Source organism: Zingiber officinale, chromosome 8A (assembly GCF_018446385.1).
Source record: "Zingiber officinale cultivar Zhangliang chromosome 8A, Zo_v1.1, whole genome shotgun sequence".
Classification (NCBI taxonomy): domain Eukaryota; kingdom Viridiplantae; phylum Streptophyta; class Magnoliopsida; order Zingiberales; family Zingiberaceae; genus Zingiber; species Zingiber officinale.
Genome location: NC_056000.1, coordinates 5,697,377 through 5,715,357, shown reverse-complemented (window position 1 = coordinate 5,715,357; position 17,981 = coordinate 5,697,377). Strand labels below are relative to the sequence as shown.

The 17,981-nt window shown below is 41.7% G+C and overlaps 2 protein-coding genes across 2 annotated transcripts; one reads left to right on the top strand and one right to left on the bottom strand.

Moving 5' to 3' along the window:
* The first annotated feature begins 10,664 nt into the window (after positions 1-10,664).
* LOC122012102 (non-specific phospholipase C2-like) lies at positions 10,665-14,488 on the top strand. The gene is made up of 4 exons (XM_042568557.1): positions 10,665-11,312; positions 12,888-13,405; positions 13,505-13,681; positions 14,058-14,488. Exons 1-4 carry the CDS (start codon positions 10,744-10,746, stop codon positions 14,348-14,350), a joined length of 1,557 nt encoding a protein of 518 aa, XP_042424491.1. The 5' UTR covers positions 10,665-10,743; the 3' UTR covers positions 14,351-14,488.
* A 227-nt stretch (positions 14,489-14,715) lies between these two features.
* Positions 14,716-16,538, bottom strand: LOC122012103 (aspartyl protease AED3-like). Its single transcript, XM_042568558.1, has one exon. It carries the CDS (start codon positions 16,443-16,445, stop codon positions 15,111-15,113), a length of 1,335 nt encoding a protein of 444 aa, XP_042424492.1. The 5' UTR covers positions 16,446-16,538; the 3' UTR covers positions 14,716-15,110.
* Between the last annotated feature and the right edge of the window lie 1,443 nt (positions 16,539-17,981).

Here is a 17,981-nt window from a genome sequence, read left to right as displayed (position 1 = left end):
CTATCATCATTTGTTGTTTGAACTTGTTGATTTTCTCTGTGCTACCTCCTGTCACGATGAGATCGTCGACATACACTCCAACAAGTATACTTGCTTCTCCTTCACCTCTTGTATATACTGCATGTTCTTGGATACATTTTTTGAAGCCGAGCTCTACCAGACTCCTGTTCAGCCGCATGTTCCAAGCTCGTGGAGCCTGCCGCAGTCCATAGAGGGCCTTGAATAACCTGTACACCTTATGTTTCTGATTTTGTACCTCAAACCCTTCCGGTTGAGAGACGTATATTTCTTCTTCTAACTCTCCGTTAAGGAATGCTGACTTCACATCTAGATGGTGTACCTCCCAGCTTCGATTCCCTGCAAGTGCAAGAATGACTCGAATAGTATCAAGTCTAACGACCGGTGCAAATACCTCTTCAAAGTTGATGCCTTGTCTCTGTACATAGCCTTTAGCAACTAATTTTGCTTTATACTTAACAACTTTCCCAGCTGAATCTTTCTTCAGTTTGTACACCCACTTTAGGCCAATAGGTTTGTGGCCTAATGGGAGCTCAGTTAGGGTCCAGGTCTTGTTCATCTTAATAGTTTCCAGTTCTTCCTCCATTGCTTCGTACCAGCAAGCCTCGGTTGCAGCCTCTTGGTAACAGGTCGGCTCTTCAGACATCAACAGCATTACCTCATTCTCTTCTTCATCAATACCAACCACTTCCTCAGTGTTGGCATAGATATCGGCAATGGACCTAAACCGAACTGGCCCTTCATGAGAGTCAGGTGAGGTAGTTGTATGGGTGCTCGATGATGATGTAGATGGACTTGATGCTCTTGTCATGGGTACCACTGCTGTTGCCGGTGGTGCGACATCTTCTGTTCCTGCCTCAATGTCTGTTACAACAATCACCTCGTCGGTGTCGAGTGCATCCTCCACCATAAACTCCGGTAAGTTTTCTTCATGGTTAGCACCTGCAGTCCATGTCCATTCACTATTTTCTTGAAATACTACATCTCTACTTACTTGTAGCTTGCCATGCCTTGGATCAAATAGACGATGAGCTTTGCAGCCTTCCTCGACACCCAAGTATACCATGGGTGAACTTCTGTGGTCAAGTTTCTTCAGGTGAGGGGTTGTATTTTTCACGTATGCAACACAACCGAACACTCTCAAGTGGGCGAGATGTGGCTTTCTCCCCATCCAGGCTTCAAATGGGGTACGGTCTCCTAGCGCCTTAGTTGGGAGACGATTTAACAGATAGACAGCATGCCTAACTGCCTCTCCCCAGAACCTTGCCGGCATATGTGTACCCTTGAGGAGAGATCTTGCCATGGCCATCATAGTGCGATTACGGCGCTCTACAACGCCATTTTGTTGGGGTGTGTAGGGAGTCGTCAGGTGCCGCTCGATCCCTTCATTTTCACATAATCGAGTGAACTCTGTGGATAGAAACTCACCGCCACGGTCTGTCCGAAGTGTTTTGATCTTGTATTCAATCGTGTTCTCCGTCACGGACTTGAATTTCTTGAATGCTTGGAATACATCTTTCTTTGCTGCCAATACAAATACCCACATCCATCTTGTACAATCATCAACAATCAAAAAGAAATATTTGTTACCAGCCAGTGTACTTGGTGAAATTGGCCCGCAAATATCAGCATGGAGAAGTTCCAACGGCTTTGTCGCTCTAAAGTTTGCTTGGTGCGGGAATGGTGACCTTGCATGTTTAGCGACCACACATACCTCGCAAAGCTTGTTCGGCTGGGGCAATGGAGGCACATCAACTGCCAATTTCTTCTCCCCTAACAGTTTCAAATCGTGAAAATTGACATGTCCGAGCCTTGTGTGCCATAACCAGGTTGGGTCTTCTAGGCTTGCTAGGAGACAGACTTGCTTGCATGTCTTCAAGGTTACCTTGTACAAGCGATTTTGTGTTCGCTTTACCCGCATCAAGAGCTTCCCGCTCCTATCAATCACCTTCATGATATCTTTCTCCATGTGCACTTCATTCCCAGTTTCTGTCAATTGACCGAGACTTATGATATTACTACAAAGTTTCGGAATGTAGTATACCTCGTGGAGAGCCTTCCGATCGCCATTCTTGCATTCGAACACAACCGTCCCCTTGCCCATGATCTCAATGGTTGATCCATCGCCAAATCTCACCCTCCCGGTGATGGTTTCATCTAGTTCTTGAAACTTCTCGCGATGGCCAGTCATGTGGTTGCTGCACCGTTGTCAAGGTACCAGACGTCTTTATCTTCTTTCTTAACGTCGCGGTACATCTCCGGTAGCAACCTATCTTCACTGAGCAGAATGGTATCCTGCCGCTCACGCCTAGTGTCAGACTCCTCGTGGGACACGGTCATCATTAGTGTCGGCTCTTCATCGGTGGCACAAGTGAGGTGAGCCTCATCATCACGCCGCTTGTTGTAGCATTCGGACGCATAATGCCCCATTTTCTCGCAATTGAAACATTTTATATGTCTCTTGTCTCGAGTGCCACTGTTGTTGCCGCTAGTCCCTCTTGCACTGTCTTGGCGTTGCGTACCACGGCCACGACCGCGCCCTTGCCCACGTCCACGCCATTTGCCACGACTAGGCCTGCTGGACCCACACCCCTTTCCTCCTGACGAAGTGTCCACGTTGCTCCCCTTCTGTCGCATTTGCCATTCAGCATGGGTTAATAGGAGTCACCTTCAGTGCCGTTGGTGTTGCTGCGTAGTCGTAGCGTTCGTTCTTCGTACGCCTTCAGTCGCCCTATAGCCTCCTCAAATGGAATAGACTCAAGGTCGTAGAATTGCTCAATACCAGCAACAATAGGAAAGAATTTATCAGGGACAGAATCGAGCAAATTTTTTACCAACGAGGAATCTTCAAGCGTGGCACCAAGGGTGGAAAACTTGTTGCTTAGGGCGCTGAGTTTGCCAGCAAACTCATCAATCGTTTCGGTCTCTGTCATCCGGAGAGCGTCGAACTCGCTCTTCAATGTTTGTACACGTGCCTTCTTCACCCGATCACTACCAAGGTACCTCGTCTTGAGGCTGTCCCAGACTTCGTTCGACGTCTTCTTTGTTGCGATCTGGAGAAGGATGTCTTCGGGGACACACTGCAGGATGTATGCACGTGCCTTTTTGTCCTTCTTTGCATCCACCTGGGCTCCTTCCGCTGGCTCCACCGCCTCCCAGACTCCCTGGGCATCAAGGATCGCCTCTGTCTTTATTGCCCACACAGTATAATTGTGAGAACTTACCATCGGATAGGGAAATGACACTCCGCCGTTCTCCTTTACTGGGATGCTCGACATTTTATGGAATCGTAGATTCTTGGATGTCTTATACTACCAAGGCTCTGATACCAGATGTTGGCCTAGAATCGAATAGGACAACACACTCAAAGCACACAGCACACAAGAAGAAACAAGAAGAATAGGACAAATAGGAACTTCACTTATGAAAGGAAACCTTACAACGAGATGCCTTCTACATGCCTCTACAACTCTTTATATAGCATCACAAATGATAAGAGCACGAACCACAAGATCCATAAAAGTAGGATCTAGATGAGATCCATAAAAATAGGATCTAGACCAAGTAATAACCAATTATCAAGATAATAAAACATAATAAAAAAAAACTAATAACATGGAGGGATTATTTCTCACATCCTCGACGGGTATAGAAGCAATTTTAATTAGATTATATTCATCATCAATATACTCATTCAATTCATTAATTAATATATTTATATAACTTGAACTGTTGCAGGTACCATGGGAAGGGGCGTAGCTTTGCGTCGGCGAGCGGGAGAGATCCGGCGTTGGTAAACAAGTCGAGCGACTTCCTCAAGGAACAAGTCCTGGTGCCGCCTTACTGGAGGCAAGACGAGAACAAGGGCATGACTCAAGCTGATGGCCGCTGGTTACTGCCGGACCGCGACGACCACGAGTTGGAAGACCATCCCCAAGACACCCACCACTTCCTCCGCCGGCTGGGATTTGCAGGTCATCAGCAAACCTGAAGGCCACCTTCATGAAATTCATGGGCGGCTGGCTCTTTGTTATTTAAAATGTAACAAATTTAAATAATTTTTTTACAGCCTTCGAATCAGCGCGAGATCGATCAGCTTTTAGATAAGGCTCAAGGCCGGTGCCATCGATCGTATCTTGTAGTAAGTTAATAACATGCTCATGTGTACGATGAACAAAAGGGGACTGATCCAATCATGCTGGTTCGATATATACAAATTCTAGGCACATGGATATTGACTTGCTACCAACAAAAGGGGACTGATCAAATACTCATGCCAAAACTTAATAGTTCGAGAGCATCACTATCCGGGGGGTCACGAGTAGTCAAAATTAGTCCCCTCGGGATGGGACGATGATTAAAACATAAGGTGTTGTCATACGAGATTTTGAGATCGAAATTCGACGTGATCGAGCATAACTTTCTCCATGTCTTGGTCATTTGCACTAATGGCTAGTAGTCACTCGTGATTTACCTTCTCCGTGTTGGCCTAAGGACGGATTGACGGGGGCGTTGGGAGCGAGCGAATCGCCTTTGTCACACGAGTAGACAAAACTAAAATAAAAAGAAATTGATCGATGATCAACAAAATGAAAATTAAAGATTAATTTGTCATAATCACATCAGAAAAGCTGTATTAGAGGGTATGAAAGTCAGGATAGAGAATTAGAGTTGGACTAGACTTTGGATGAAATAAAGAGGTGAAATTTAGTGGGCTAAATAAAAAAAATGATATATATATATATATCAATCAAGTGGTGGAATAATTGATAGAAGTAATAAATACTGTAAGCTTTACATAAATATGAGAAATATTTAAAATAAATTACATACATATATACGAATATGATGCAATGTAAAAGACTTAAAAAGAAATAAACTAGAATATCATAATTTAAATCTCAATAAAAATGAATATGCTACCTTATGAGTGGGTATAAGTTATGTTTTAGATTTTTCTATAGGTGAATTAATGGAGGTGAAGTTCGAACACCTAAATTATATAAAAAATAAATGCAGAAATAAGATGAACTAAAAGATCTTGCAAATAAAATTGTTAATTCGACTTGGATAAATTTCTTTTTATGATAATAGGTAGATGGCCTTCTTATTGGATTGTACAGTGAGAAGCTGACTTCATTTTGAGGTATAGCCAATCTATGAAGTGAACGAAAGGAATAAAATAAAGAAGAAAATATGTGACAATCAATTTGCTCATGAAATTGTGATTCTGTTGCCAATAATGCACAACACCGTAGGAAAAAAATCTGGACTCGACTATAGCCCCTACTTGCAGAATCATGATTTTCCTACATGACAATATCTTGGAAGGCAAGTCAGGCCATGTATAATCAAATTTGGTCTAGCTGTATACTTGACAATTAGATAATTAATTTTATACTTTTATTAAGATCCTATATCAATAATCATGCATTTACTTTAATGTTTCCTATCTCTACTGTATATATTAACTTTTTGTATGTTATTTTTAACAATCCCATCACTAAAATAAAACTATATTGTATAAAATACAGTGTATCTTACTAAGTTTTATAATTTTTTTATTTATTAGAAAAATAGTTATAGCAGCTTCTCCCGTTAAATTTCATTATTTATCTAATTAATTATAATTTCATTATCCCATCCATCAATTTTTTGTTATTGAATTTTTAATTTATATGTTCATTTTTATTCTACTTATTTAAATATTAGGCCAAAATATAATTTAATTATACCATAATGTCTAGGACAAATCTATTGTAACTTTGTTCATTGAAAGAGAAATTTTCAATTAAAATTAATTTTTTAATTTAGGAATTTATCATGGAAAATTCATCAATTTATAGATGAACTTACTTAATAATTTACCGATTAGGAATTTATAGATTAACTTACTTAATAATTTACCGATTAGTTTTATTTTAATTTATTTCGTTTGATTGAATAAGAGATTTTAAAACAGAAATTAATCAAGATAATCAACTTTTAATTTTTTTAGAAAAAATGATATTCTAAAATAATGGAACATAATTTTTAAATTTGGTTGATTTATTTAGTTTGTTCGATTTAACTAAATTTTTAATCATCCTATACAGTGCTACTTGGATATAATCAGATAATCAGATAAGTTAACAATTTTAGTTTGATGGTTTTAAATTTTTTTCACCTTTCTCTTTTTTTTTCAAGCAAATGAAATTAGACTTACACAAGGCAATTAGTTTTGACATTAAATATTAAAATTACTTAAAGCAAAGCCTCCTAGCTAAAATAGAGGAAGTAGTATATATTTTACATTTTTATTTTTTTTATAAATTGAATAATTATTTATCATTTATTTATCTTGTTAACAACTAATATTATTTTAGGTAGCTGATCCCCTGGTTCGTAAATTACGGACTAAGGGATGGTCCACTACATGAGGACCTTTGATTTGGATGGACCCTACCTACTTAAAGATGAGGTTCATCCAAATCAAAAGTCATTATCAATGGACCATCCCCTGATCCGCAATTTACGGACTAGAGTATCCCTACTATTGCTAAACTAATGGAACACACTTTTATTATTATTAGTTTTTATTTTTTTTATATGAATATAGGGTGCTAGTATTTGATTAAAATTGAATTAAATTTAATTAATTGAAATCAAATCAATTGATTTTTTTTTTTCAAATTAATTAAACTGATCGAATTTTCTAATAAAATTGGACAAACTGATTGTATAAAAATATCAATTAATTTGATAAAAACTAAATTAATTGAATTTTTCAACAATAATAATATCAAAGGAGATTTACAAATTAATTAGGAATTTATAGATTTACTTTTTTATTTTTTTTTTCATTTTTTATATTTTTTTACGAAAGAGTCCACTTTATTAAAACTATAAAGTAAATCATCTCAAGAGGGGCCTGAAGCCTAACCTCTTAAAGTGACTCAAAAATGCCAAGTGTACATATGTCAAACAACTCTCTGTTAATCTCTTGTCCAAACAACACTCTATCACCAACATAAAGAAAAACTTGGTTGGCAAGGTCATCCACCGCTGCATTTGCTTCCCTATAGATATGTGACCATCTCACTTGATACTTAGAAAATATCTTTTTGATTTTGAGTACCAAGTGCCGAAGCTTCCAACAAACCGTCGACGCCCAAATAATCTGTAAAGAAGCAAGAGAATCTATCTTGAGCCAAATAGATAGGAATTGGTCCTCCACACAAAACTCGAATCCTTTCCAAATAGCAAATAGCTCTCCTCAAATATTGTAACCCGTCCCAATAACTCCATAGGCTGCTCAGACCATTTGTCCATCATGGTCCCGAATGATAGCTCCATAAGAGGATATGTCCGGATTCCTTTTTGAAGAACCATCCGTATTTAGCTTATCCCAAAAGAAGGCCTTCGCCAAGGCACCACCGTGATGGTATTTACCAAGCTCAGCCGAACATGCAAGCTCCCTTCTTAAGCCACCTCATTCCATCCCTTCCAATACGCTCCTTTGATGATGCCGGCTTCCATACCATAGAAGATGTAACCCCAAATGCTCCAAATGATTTTCGGTGATGAAGGCTTGATACCCCGATGCTTTCCATCATTCCGAGCACCCCATAAAAACCACACGATCAAGAAAGGGAGAGCCTCCCTCATATGTCCTGAATTGGACAGTTCCCACCATCTAACTCCCAAAATTAGTAAAATTACTAACCCAAAATAATTTTGCATAGTGAGACCATACCTCAAAAGCAACCCCTTCAAGAAAGAATAGATGTTCCCAAGATTGCTCATATCCACAACATTGGCATTTGGATGCTAGCAAAACTCCTCTTCCCATTAAAATTTCATCAACCGGCAATCTTTGTTGCAAAAACCGCCAACCAAAAATAAAGATCTTTGGCACCAAAAGCTTGCTCCAACAGACCGTTCAAACCGAAGGAGCCTCTTGTACTGACCGAACACACTACCAAAAAATAGAAATTTTTGGCACCAAAAGCTTGCTCCAATAGACCGTTCAAATTGAAGGAGCCTCTTGTACTAACCGAACATACTACCATGCCGACTTTAGTGAAAAAATGTCATTCCTTGTGAGTCTCCAATTTATCATATCTGGTTCCTCTTGATGGCCAACCATAACTCACCATAACTTCAGCCACCTTCAAATCCGAATGCCCTATAACTTCACAAAACTGAAAGAGAGGGCCTCAATCCAACCACACATCAAACCAAAAATCTGATAGAGAGGCCACGACTGGGGTTGAAGGATCAAGTGCCCATTTTTGACATATAAATATGTTCCACTTGGTCACCAAGGGCACCAATCAAATACAATATTAGATGTACATCCTTTAATAACGCTATCAAACATCTTCATTCTTTTCAATATGGGACTAAACATATATCACTAACTATATTCAAGAGAACCTTCCACAAAACCTGATAGTGTAGTAATCAAATTCCTTCTTGTAGTAGAAATACCTTTGACCGGAAAAAATCGACTCTTGGAAGCATTAATAGCTTCTCCCGATATAGCCTCATACCTCTCCAAAAAGCCCTTGATTCGTTTTACGCAATTAATGGAGCCATTTATGATGATCATAGCATCATCCACATATGCTAGATTTGATAACCGAACCCCACCATGGGCAGCAAAATGCAATCGAGGCTCCTTGCTACATAAGTCATCTAAACCCCTTGATAAAAACTCCACAGCAATAATAAATAAGAGAGGAGAGACACGTTGCCGAAGTTAAGTACTCACTTCGATGGAAAGAAGCCCGAAAGACGATCATTATTGCGGACCGAGAACCAACAATTCTCAATGCACCTCCTAATAATATCAATAACTGTCGTATGGAAGCCAAAATTCAACATCACCTTGAAAAGAAAACCCCACTGCAACCTATCAGACGCTTTCTCCATATTGAGCTTCATAATCACATTTCCGCCCCTTACATGAAAATTCAACTTATGAGTGAGTTCTTGAGCCAAAAGAATATTATAGCGATCAATCTCCATGCTATAAAACCACTCTGCGAGGGAGAACTAATTTAGACAACACTTGTCGCATCCTTGTAGCAATCAATTTCGATAAAATCTTATTAATGATTAGGTCTGAGGTTCCTCCTCTTTTATTTGAGTTCCTGAACTGCATCTTTAATTTGGACCATTTTGATTTGGCACTAGGCCCTGATTTCGTTTTTGTTGCGCTATCTTGATTCTTGATTGAAGTATTTTTCCCATCGTTTTAATTAAAAATGGCGTTGCAATTTGCAAAGACAATGATCTGCTATAGAAATGATCTATATATCATGTGAGTGTGTAGATATATTCTCTCCAGCCATTACTATGCCCCCAAGACCTTAATTGACTTCAACAACATGCCAACGAACATTATCGCAGCTTTTGTCAGCTATACCATGAACTTCCACCGTCCCCTTTCTTTAATGAATTCAAAATTCAATCTGCATTTTTCTGAAGTTTCCAGCTAGCTTCTTGATCTGCGGGCCACCAATCTATAAAGAGAACTAATGTTTCTGATATTCTTTTAGGTTATGCTTGCACTCAACTCTCAGTTACATCTTAGTCTGGCACAACCTTCGAAGAAACCTTTTTCCATTACGCATCAGCTAAATCTTACGCCACTAATTCCATTTCCCTCCCACAAGAAGATGGCGGCCACCAAAAAAATTGAGGAAAATAAACTGCAACCATTTTTTTTCTCTTAAGGAAGTTATATTAAATCAAGTTAAACTTTATATTTTGAAAAATTGTGAATGAAGATTATTTTTAGTTTTTCATCTCTAAAAATTTGTGGAGTTGCAACGCTTTTACAAAAGATAAAAATATACCTACAAAATGCATATCAACAGACCCAAATATGAAGAGAATTATATTAAAGCAATTAACTGTCCAGATTTGACAGTGGAAGAAATAAAACAACTAAACTATATATCCACATTCGATATCACTTTTCTTCTCCTTCTTTACGAAAGTCCGTGCACTAAGGAAAAAAACAATTTAATTGAACCGAAAGTGGAATTGTATTTTTTTTTCTATGTAGTTAATGGATCTCGTAGAATGTTAATTGTATACATACAACTATATATACCGGTGCTTATTAAAAATTCATTTTGTTTTAAATTTTAGCAAAAAACAAACTAAAAAATTGGACGTACGTCATTGAATTTACTTCTTATAATATTATATGCTATATAGATATTATAAATCAGCTGGTTCAATCGACGTAATTGATCGTTTGTGCTATCTCCTACAAACGATACGTACGCAATCTCCCTCTACAAAGCAATAAATAATGGAAAAATTAATCAAACGATAAATATCGTTATATTTCACATCAATGATACGTCGCACATGTATTTATCCGGTTTATAGTGTTGGCAAATATTTAATGAGTAGCTTTATTACCTGGTAATTAAAACTGAAAGTATATTTAACACATCCAACAAATTAGAAAAATATAAATATAAATATAAATTCAAATTCATAATTAATAATTTTTACATCCCACAAAACTAAATAAAAATCTTCGGATGACGTGGCCGCGCCAGAGAGACACGACACGAGACACGAGAGAGGAATCATTTCACATGGCCCACCGTCTTCCGCTTTATATAGCTCGAGCGTGGTACTGCCTAAACGGAATCCCATGTCCCACTCGATCCCGCTCCACTTGGTGAACCAGAAGCGAGAAGACATCCACATTTGGTCATGGGGGACCGCTTCCGACCCTCCTCTTTCCCAGTTCCCCTCCTCCTTATCCTTCTCCTTCTCGCCGGAGGCGGAGGTGGCGCCGCCTCCGGGCCAATAAAGACGATAGTAGTCCTGGTAATGGAGAACCGCTCCTTCGACCACATGCTAGGGTGGATGAAGCGTCTCAATCCGGAGATCAATGGCGTGACGGGGCAGGAATGGAACCCGATCTCGGCGTCGGACCCTGCTTCGGGGCGAGTCTACTTCCGCGACGGCGCACACTACGTGGATCCTGACCCGGGGCACTCGTTCCAGGCCATACGCGAGCAGATCTTCGGGTCGAACGATTCGTCGGCGGATCCGGCGCCCATGAACGGATTCGTGCAGCAGGCGCGATCCATGTCGGATAATATGACGGAGAGCGTCATGAATGGGTTCCGGCCGGAGATGGTGGTGGTATACCAAACGCTGGTCCAGGAGTTCGCTGTGTGCGATCGATGGTTCGCGTCGATGCCGGCCTCGACGCAGCCCAATCGGCTTTACGTCCACTCCGGCACTTCCCACGGCCTCATCGGCAACGACCAGAGGTACGCATCGACTGCCCCCTGCCTGCTTAATTAGCTTCCTCTGTTTTTTCTTCTCATGGATCGCCGCGGGTTCCTTGTATTTTTAACGTCGCTGAGAGCTTGAGAATTTCAGATGGGTAATTCGATTTGGGCATCATAGCTGATAGCTAGCTTGTTTGTTTGTTTTTTTCGCTTTTGATCGAAAAGGTTGCTGGTAGTAGTTGTTAGGAAATCGAATTGGACGCCTCTGGATCGCTGTCTGGACCATTAATTGGACACCATTCTCCGAAAGAAGTCTTGGAGTCCAACCATACTGATTACTCTACAAAAGAGTAAAAGCTCATTATGGGCCGGTCTTTATATGTCTATACAAAATTAATAAAATTTATAATATGTAATCTTATAATTATAATAATAAGAATTATAATAAGAAATAGAAATTCTAAGATAATTTAATCCTAACGATGACTTTATTGTTTGAATGCATGTATCCTCATGTCTTCATTATAGGACGCATATATTATATAATTCTACCTGAAAATTTTACAGCCGCAATTCTACTCTGATGAACCATGATGCTTTATTATTATTATTATTTATTTATTTATTTTTTGTGTCGGTGGAGGTGTCTGCACTGGACTGCCCTTTATCCAATTTTATCTTCAAAATCATTTGTTGACCTTGATGTGTTGTATTTTTTATAAAAAATGGCTATTAGATAAATAATAGTTTGACTATAATATATAGGTAAAATTAAAATTATTATTTTTTATAGAATCTCAATGAAGAATGCCTCTCATTTTAAAAAGGCGTTTTTTTTAAGTAGTTAGAATCTTTTTGGGGTTTTTACGTAATTTAAATTAAGAATAAACAGGTTTATAGATTCCTGTTGATTCTTTATGATAAGTCATGATTCTTATTCAAGTTGAAAGATCAGATTAAATAATTTCAAGATTTGCAGGTTTGCTTATATGTTCGAGCTCGTGAAAAGGACAATTTAGATTGTTTATGTGAACATAATTTCACATCTAGATTTCAAAATGCTCTCAAAATTTCAAAATCATCAAATTATATTGCTCCCAGATCTTATAAACTCATCAATGAATCTCCTCGATTATCACACTGGTGACTCCTCACCATGGCAAACAGGTTTAAGTGAGGGAGTTGTAGACTAGGTGAGGCATTCTACATTGTTCAGATTTCTGAATTCCATGGAGAAAAGAAACTAAATTGAAGGGCAAAAAGAAGTTTTCCCTTAAATACCTGTTTGTCAAAAAGAGCTTTTGTTGATTGCTAGATTTGATGAGGCCTCCGCAAGATTTCTTGGCTCTTGTAATGAATGACGGATGCCCAAGAGGCATTCTGTTGCGTACTATTTCCAGTGATAACTTTGGATCTGAGATCTGAACACAATATCCCTTCTTTCCAAAAAAAGAAAAGGAAGTTTTCATATCTTTGATTAATTTATTGTAAGTTGTCATTGCCTAGAAAAATTATCCAGAATTGATTAAATTGCAAAATTTTGACTACAATATCCTTTTCCTACACTGTATTTGACTTGCTAACTATCTCAAGAACTTGATACAACTCATGCAGATCTCTGGCACTGGGGATGCCACAGAGAACAATATTCGAGAACATTGAAGATGCAGGACTTTCTTTTGGAATATACTACCAGAATGTACCAGCCGTTCTGTTCTATCGCAACCTTAGGAAGCTCAAATACATTTCGAAGTTTCATTCATACGAGAAGTCGTTCAAGGATCGTGCTAGAAAAGGCAACCTCGAGAACTATGTTGTCATCGAGCAGCGTTATATGGACTCCAAAGACAACCCGGCCACTGATGATCATCCTTCCCATGATGTCTACCAGGGCCAAATGTTTATCAAGGAGGTCTATGAAACCCTTCGCGCCAGTCCCCAGTGGAACGAGACCCTCTTAATTATCACTTATGATGAGCATGGTGGCTTCTTCGATCATGTTCCAACACCTGTGAGGGGTGTCCCCAGTCCTGATGACATCGTTGGGCCTGACCCTTTCTTCTTTAAGTTTGATCGGTTGGGAGTTAGGGTGCCTGCGATCATGGTCTCTCCGTGGATCAAGAAGGGCACCGGTAATTTTCATAAAATTTTCTATTTATATGGTCATTAACCTAATTGTGTGATTGGTTAATTAAGAAGTAAGAACTATATATGTTGATGGATATTTGCAGTTGTTCACGGTCCCAGCGGACCCACTTCAACTTCAGAATATGAACACTCATCCATACCAGCCACTGTGAAGAAAATTTTTGATCTCCCTTCACCTTTCCTGACAAAAAGAGATGCGTGGGCTGGAACTTTCGAAGGCATTGTGCAAACTAGGACAAAACCCCGAACTGATTGCCCAGGTGATATGTTTGCTCATCGTTTGATGCTAGCTTTATTGAAATTTAGATTCATCAGGACTCAAAGTGTGTGATATATGTTCATGAAGAATTTAGTTGCATGAATATTTGGCATACAAATTAAATGGTTTAAAATTTCACTAGTGGTCAAAATGAAAACTTAGGAGATTTTTTTTTTTTGATAAATCCATGTCCATTAAAATAGTGTCGTTATTTCAATAACCTACTCAGCCGAGAAACTCAGTCATAATTTATATACGAGTGTTTCTAAACTTGTGCTTAAAATTTGTGTACGTACCAGTAGTAATTAGGTAGTTAAAAGTCATATCATATATTCTCTGTGATAAAGTTTCTGATATGGTTTTGACTGTAAATGCAGCTCAGCTACCGACTCCTGTGAGGATTAGGAGGACTGAAGCTAATGAGGAGGCCAAGCTGAGTGAGTTCCAGCAAGAGCTTATGCAACTCGCATCAGTTCTAAATGGCGATCATCTCCTAATCAACTTCCGAGATAAACTGAAGAATATGAATGTTAGGGAAGGGATAGCCTACATGGACACTGCCGTGAATCGCTTCTTTGAAGCCGGAATGTCCGCAAAGAAGATGGGAGTTGATGATGAGCAAATAGTGCAAATGAGACCATCACTGACGTCGAGGAATGCGATTCCTTGAAGACTGTTGGATTTATACATAAGGCCCTTCTTACTGCATGCTGATTTAAATAAGATGCTGGGAAGGATAAAGAGGTCCTTCTTGCCGCTGCTAGATGTTTACGTATCTGATAAAAAAGAAAAAATTATAGTCCGGTCATATGGGTTTCAGAAAAGGATTCATTACACGGTCTTACCCTACTTTACCCTATAGGTTATATTTAGGATTCGAATTCTTAATCTTTAAATCACAAAATAATAATTTTATCATTACACAAGACTCTTGAAAATAAAAAGGATTTAATTCAATGATCTGTCAGATTTGATCATTGCAAGGAAAAAAAAACTGCGGTTATTAGAAATTTTGAATGGTTCAACAAAATAGGATCAGGAAAGCCCGGTTCACTTCCAAATCTGGCTCAAGTCAACTACTTGAGAACTACAATCCAACACAACTGCCCTGCAACAATGGAATTTGGCCCCAAATTAAACGAAACGACCCAAAAGAACACAGCTCAATTAATGGGGGTGGTAAAAGGCGAAACCCTCGCCCTCAGGGCCCCCGCCGCACCCTGCCCAGGGTCATCACGAGGGAGGTAAATCACGGTAGCTCGGTGGCAAGTACGCAGTGGGCCGAGACTTTTTGCACAGGGATAGGAAATAAATCCCCGTTGCCCTGCGGACTCGAACCCATGTTCTCAGTGGTAAACTTCCACGTCTTTACCAGCCGAGATAACCCCGTGGGGCAACACAGCTCAATTAATGCTCGCACAAGAGGTGACTCAGGCAGACGTGCAGGGCTCACGGGCGAATCCAATCCTAGAATTCGGCACATCGAAGAGCACTCGGTGGTTCTGCTGCTGCATGTTGGCGAACACGTTGAGCACCGAGTTCACGTTGTCTGGCGCCGCCGCCATCGCCAGGCACGCGGTCGACCCGGCGGTGCTGTGGATCATCACGTTCTCAGGCGGCAGCGTCACGTTCATCCCCGTGAAGATGAACGTCACGGACGGGGGCGTCACCGCACTGCCGCTGTAGCACGTGTCGAATCCCCCCAGAGACGTCACCGGTCCCACTGCCCGCATCCGGCGTCGGAACTCCTCCCGCAAGACCATGTACGCCGGCGCCACCAGCCGCGTGAACATGGTTCCGGAGTCGACCACAGTGCCCGCCCCGGTGGCGGGGTCGAATGCGAGCGCCGCACTCGGTACGTCGAGCACTTTGCGCCCCACCATGATCCCGGTCATGTTGACGTAGTAGAGGGACGAGCGACGGGGGTTGGAGAGTAGTGGCGTAGTCTTGATAACCCGCGGCTGACCAGTTGTTCCAAGCTTCAGCGAGCCGGTGAAGTTGAGTGATTTGAAGCTTGGGAGGCAGTAGGAGAAGGTAGAGCCATAGAGGTCCCTGGTTTGGGAGAGGAAGGAGAGAGGGCCGCGTCCGAGGCCAAGCAAGCCCTGCGGTGGCAAGGAACTTCCGGTGACCTTCTGCATGCACCCGAATGTATACACCGGCACAACGTTGGATGCTAGAGTGAGCACGTCCTGCGCGAGCGCCGCCTGAACAGAGGAGCCACCGTAGGTGAGATTAAAGGAGCAGGCGGTCGCGCCTGCGGGGCAGGTGGGGTTGGGCACCTGAGTGCACCGAGGGGAGCCGCAGCGGACCGGGAGGTAAGTGGCGGAGCGAGCTGGGTCGAAGGCTGGAGTCGCGGAGGTGCATCCCACGCAACCGAAGCAGGGGACCCAGGCTGCGTCGCTGCTGGTGTCGAGTGCAACGAGCAATGACTGAGCCGGGGAGCCCACGGCGGCCCGGATGACGTAGTTGGGAATCTGAAGGAACTGCCGGCCTGACGCGACGGGCACGGAAGCGCTTCCGGTGGCGGCGACGGCCAGGGAGGACAGGTAGGCAAGGCGTGACTCGTCGCGACCCATGAGATCGGCCACTCTGTCCTCCCACGAGGCGTATTGGCCGAGCGGCGAGCACGGGCCGAAGGCGTGGAGAACGTGGAGCGTGGAGCCATCGTCCTTCGGAATGTGGCAGCGGGAGGCGCCGGCGCCTGCGGCCGCTGCCATTGCGACGTGAGTGAGGCTTAGTAGTAGAAGAAGAAGCAGGCAAGCCATTCCTGTCGGCTTCGTTTCCTATAGAGCTACTTGTTGGGTGGGAGGAAAGCGAGCTGTAGATATGGATTTAAATCGGAGGAGGATGAGATCGTTCAGAGCATTATTGAAGGGATTTGATTAAGGTGAGTCTCGTGAGCTAGCATTGGCAGGACTGTTGTCATGATCCGCTGAGCAAGTCATGGACTCAGCAGGTACTACATGAATGGATTTTTGTCTTCTTGTCGGAGGTTCATATCCATGGATCTTGTTTGGGAGCTTGAGAGAGTAAATGTGGTGGGCTTCATGTGATTCCTAAATTAGTCTGATTGTAGTGTTTCTATTGTTCTTATTCTTCTCTAATCGATACTATTATTCTTCCCATGCTTGTAGAATTTAGTAGCTATATATAGAAAAGATAAGTAGAGTGGCCTCCTCATGTTCCGAGTTAATAACCAACCCTTTGTCCTTGCAATTTGCATGTCTCGGACTTGTTTAAGAAGCAAGGAATTATCGTTAAGGTAATTGCAATGTCTTGGACTTGTTTAAGAAGAAGGAATTATCGTTAAGGTTTGTTAGGTGATTCTGTCTAGAATATGAGTCAAACGGAAGTCGGATGACCTGTTGTCGGTGTTGACGGAGGGGCGACTAGGATACTATTCTTGTATGCGCCTACAAGAATGAACCCCCACGTGGTACTGACGGACGACGATGGCTGCACTGGTGGTACTTAAACTCTGCGCATGCTCAGACAAATACACAGGACGTTAGAGGCTAGAAATCAAGGAAAAAGATCCCGAAATAGACCCTTCAACGCTCAAGTCAGGTACTTTTCCTCCAGAAGAACAGTGTACGAAAGAGAAAGAAAAGTAGAAGACAAATGCGAATGTGCGAGAGAGCGAACCTGCGCAAGGGAGAAGACCTCCCTTTTTATATGACAGTGCGTACCTCTGGAGGCTGACTGATGTAAAAGAATGTCGGGTGTCAGGACCTATTGGGTGATGGAGGACACGTGACATCCTCCTGTGCACTGAAGGAAGGTTTCATTCGCAGATGATCGTCGACTGTTGGAATATTCCCTGACACTCAGTAGTTATCCTCTGACAGGCGATTACGATTCCTTGACCTTGTTGTCGTGTAGCACCTTTCATCCTGACATTCTGTCACAATCGGGTATGAATGGGGCAGCTCAGGATGATCTGTCGGGTATAATATCTAGCCTAAACCTTGCGGAACTAGGAGCTGTGGTGAGATCGTCCAAGAGTCGATCGAGAGTTAACTTACTGAGAGAACTAGGACTGGATATAATCGAGCTATGAGAACCCGACCAGTCAGATCCTGACCGTATATTACTCTGTCAACCCCCCCCCCCCCCCCCCACCCAATGGCTTAGACCAAGGCGCATTAGATCTAGGGTCCTGGTATGTGAGAACCCGACCGGGGATCGTGTTGCTGACGTCATCACGCGGTCTTATACTTCCTCTCTGCTGATCGCCATGTTCCCTTGACTTCTGACTGTCACGTCCCTTTGACTTCTGACCGTCATGCCCTCTTGACTTC

Coding starts and splice junctions, on each gene's coding strand:
- LOC122012102 (XM_042568557.1), top strand. CDS start 10,744: ATGGGGGACCGCTTCCGACCCTCCTCTTTCCCAGTTCCCCTCCTCCTT. Junction 13,406..13,504: donor GTGGATCAAGAAGGGCACCG/GTAATTTTCATA, acceptor GGATATTTGCAG/TTGTTCACGGTCCCAGCGGA. Junction 13,682..14,057: donor ACCCCGAACTGATTGCCCAG/GTGATATGTTTG, acceptor CTGTAAATGCAG/CTCAGCTACCGACTCCTGTG.
- LOC122012103 (XM_042568558.1), bottom strand. CDS start 16,445: ATGGCTTGCCTGCTTCTTCTTCTACTACTAAGCCTCACTCACGTCGCA.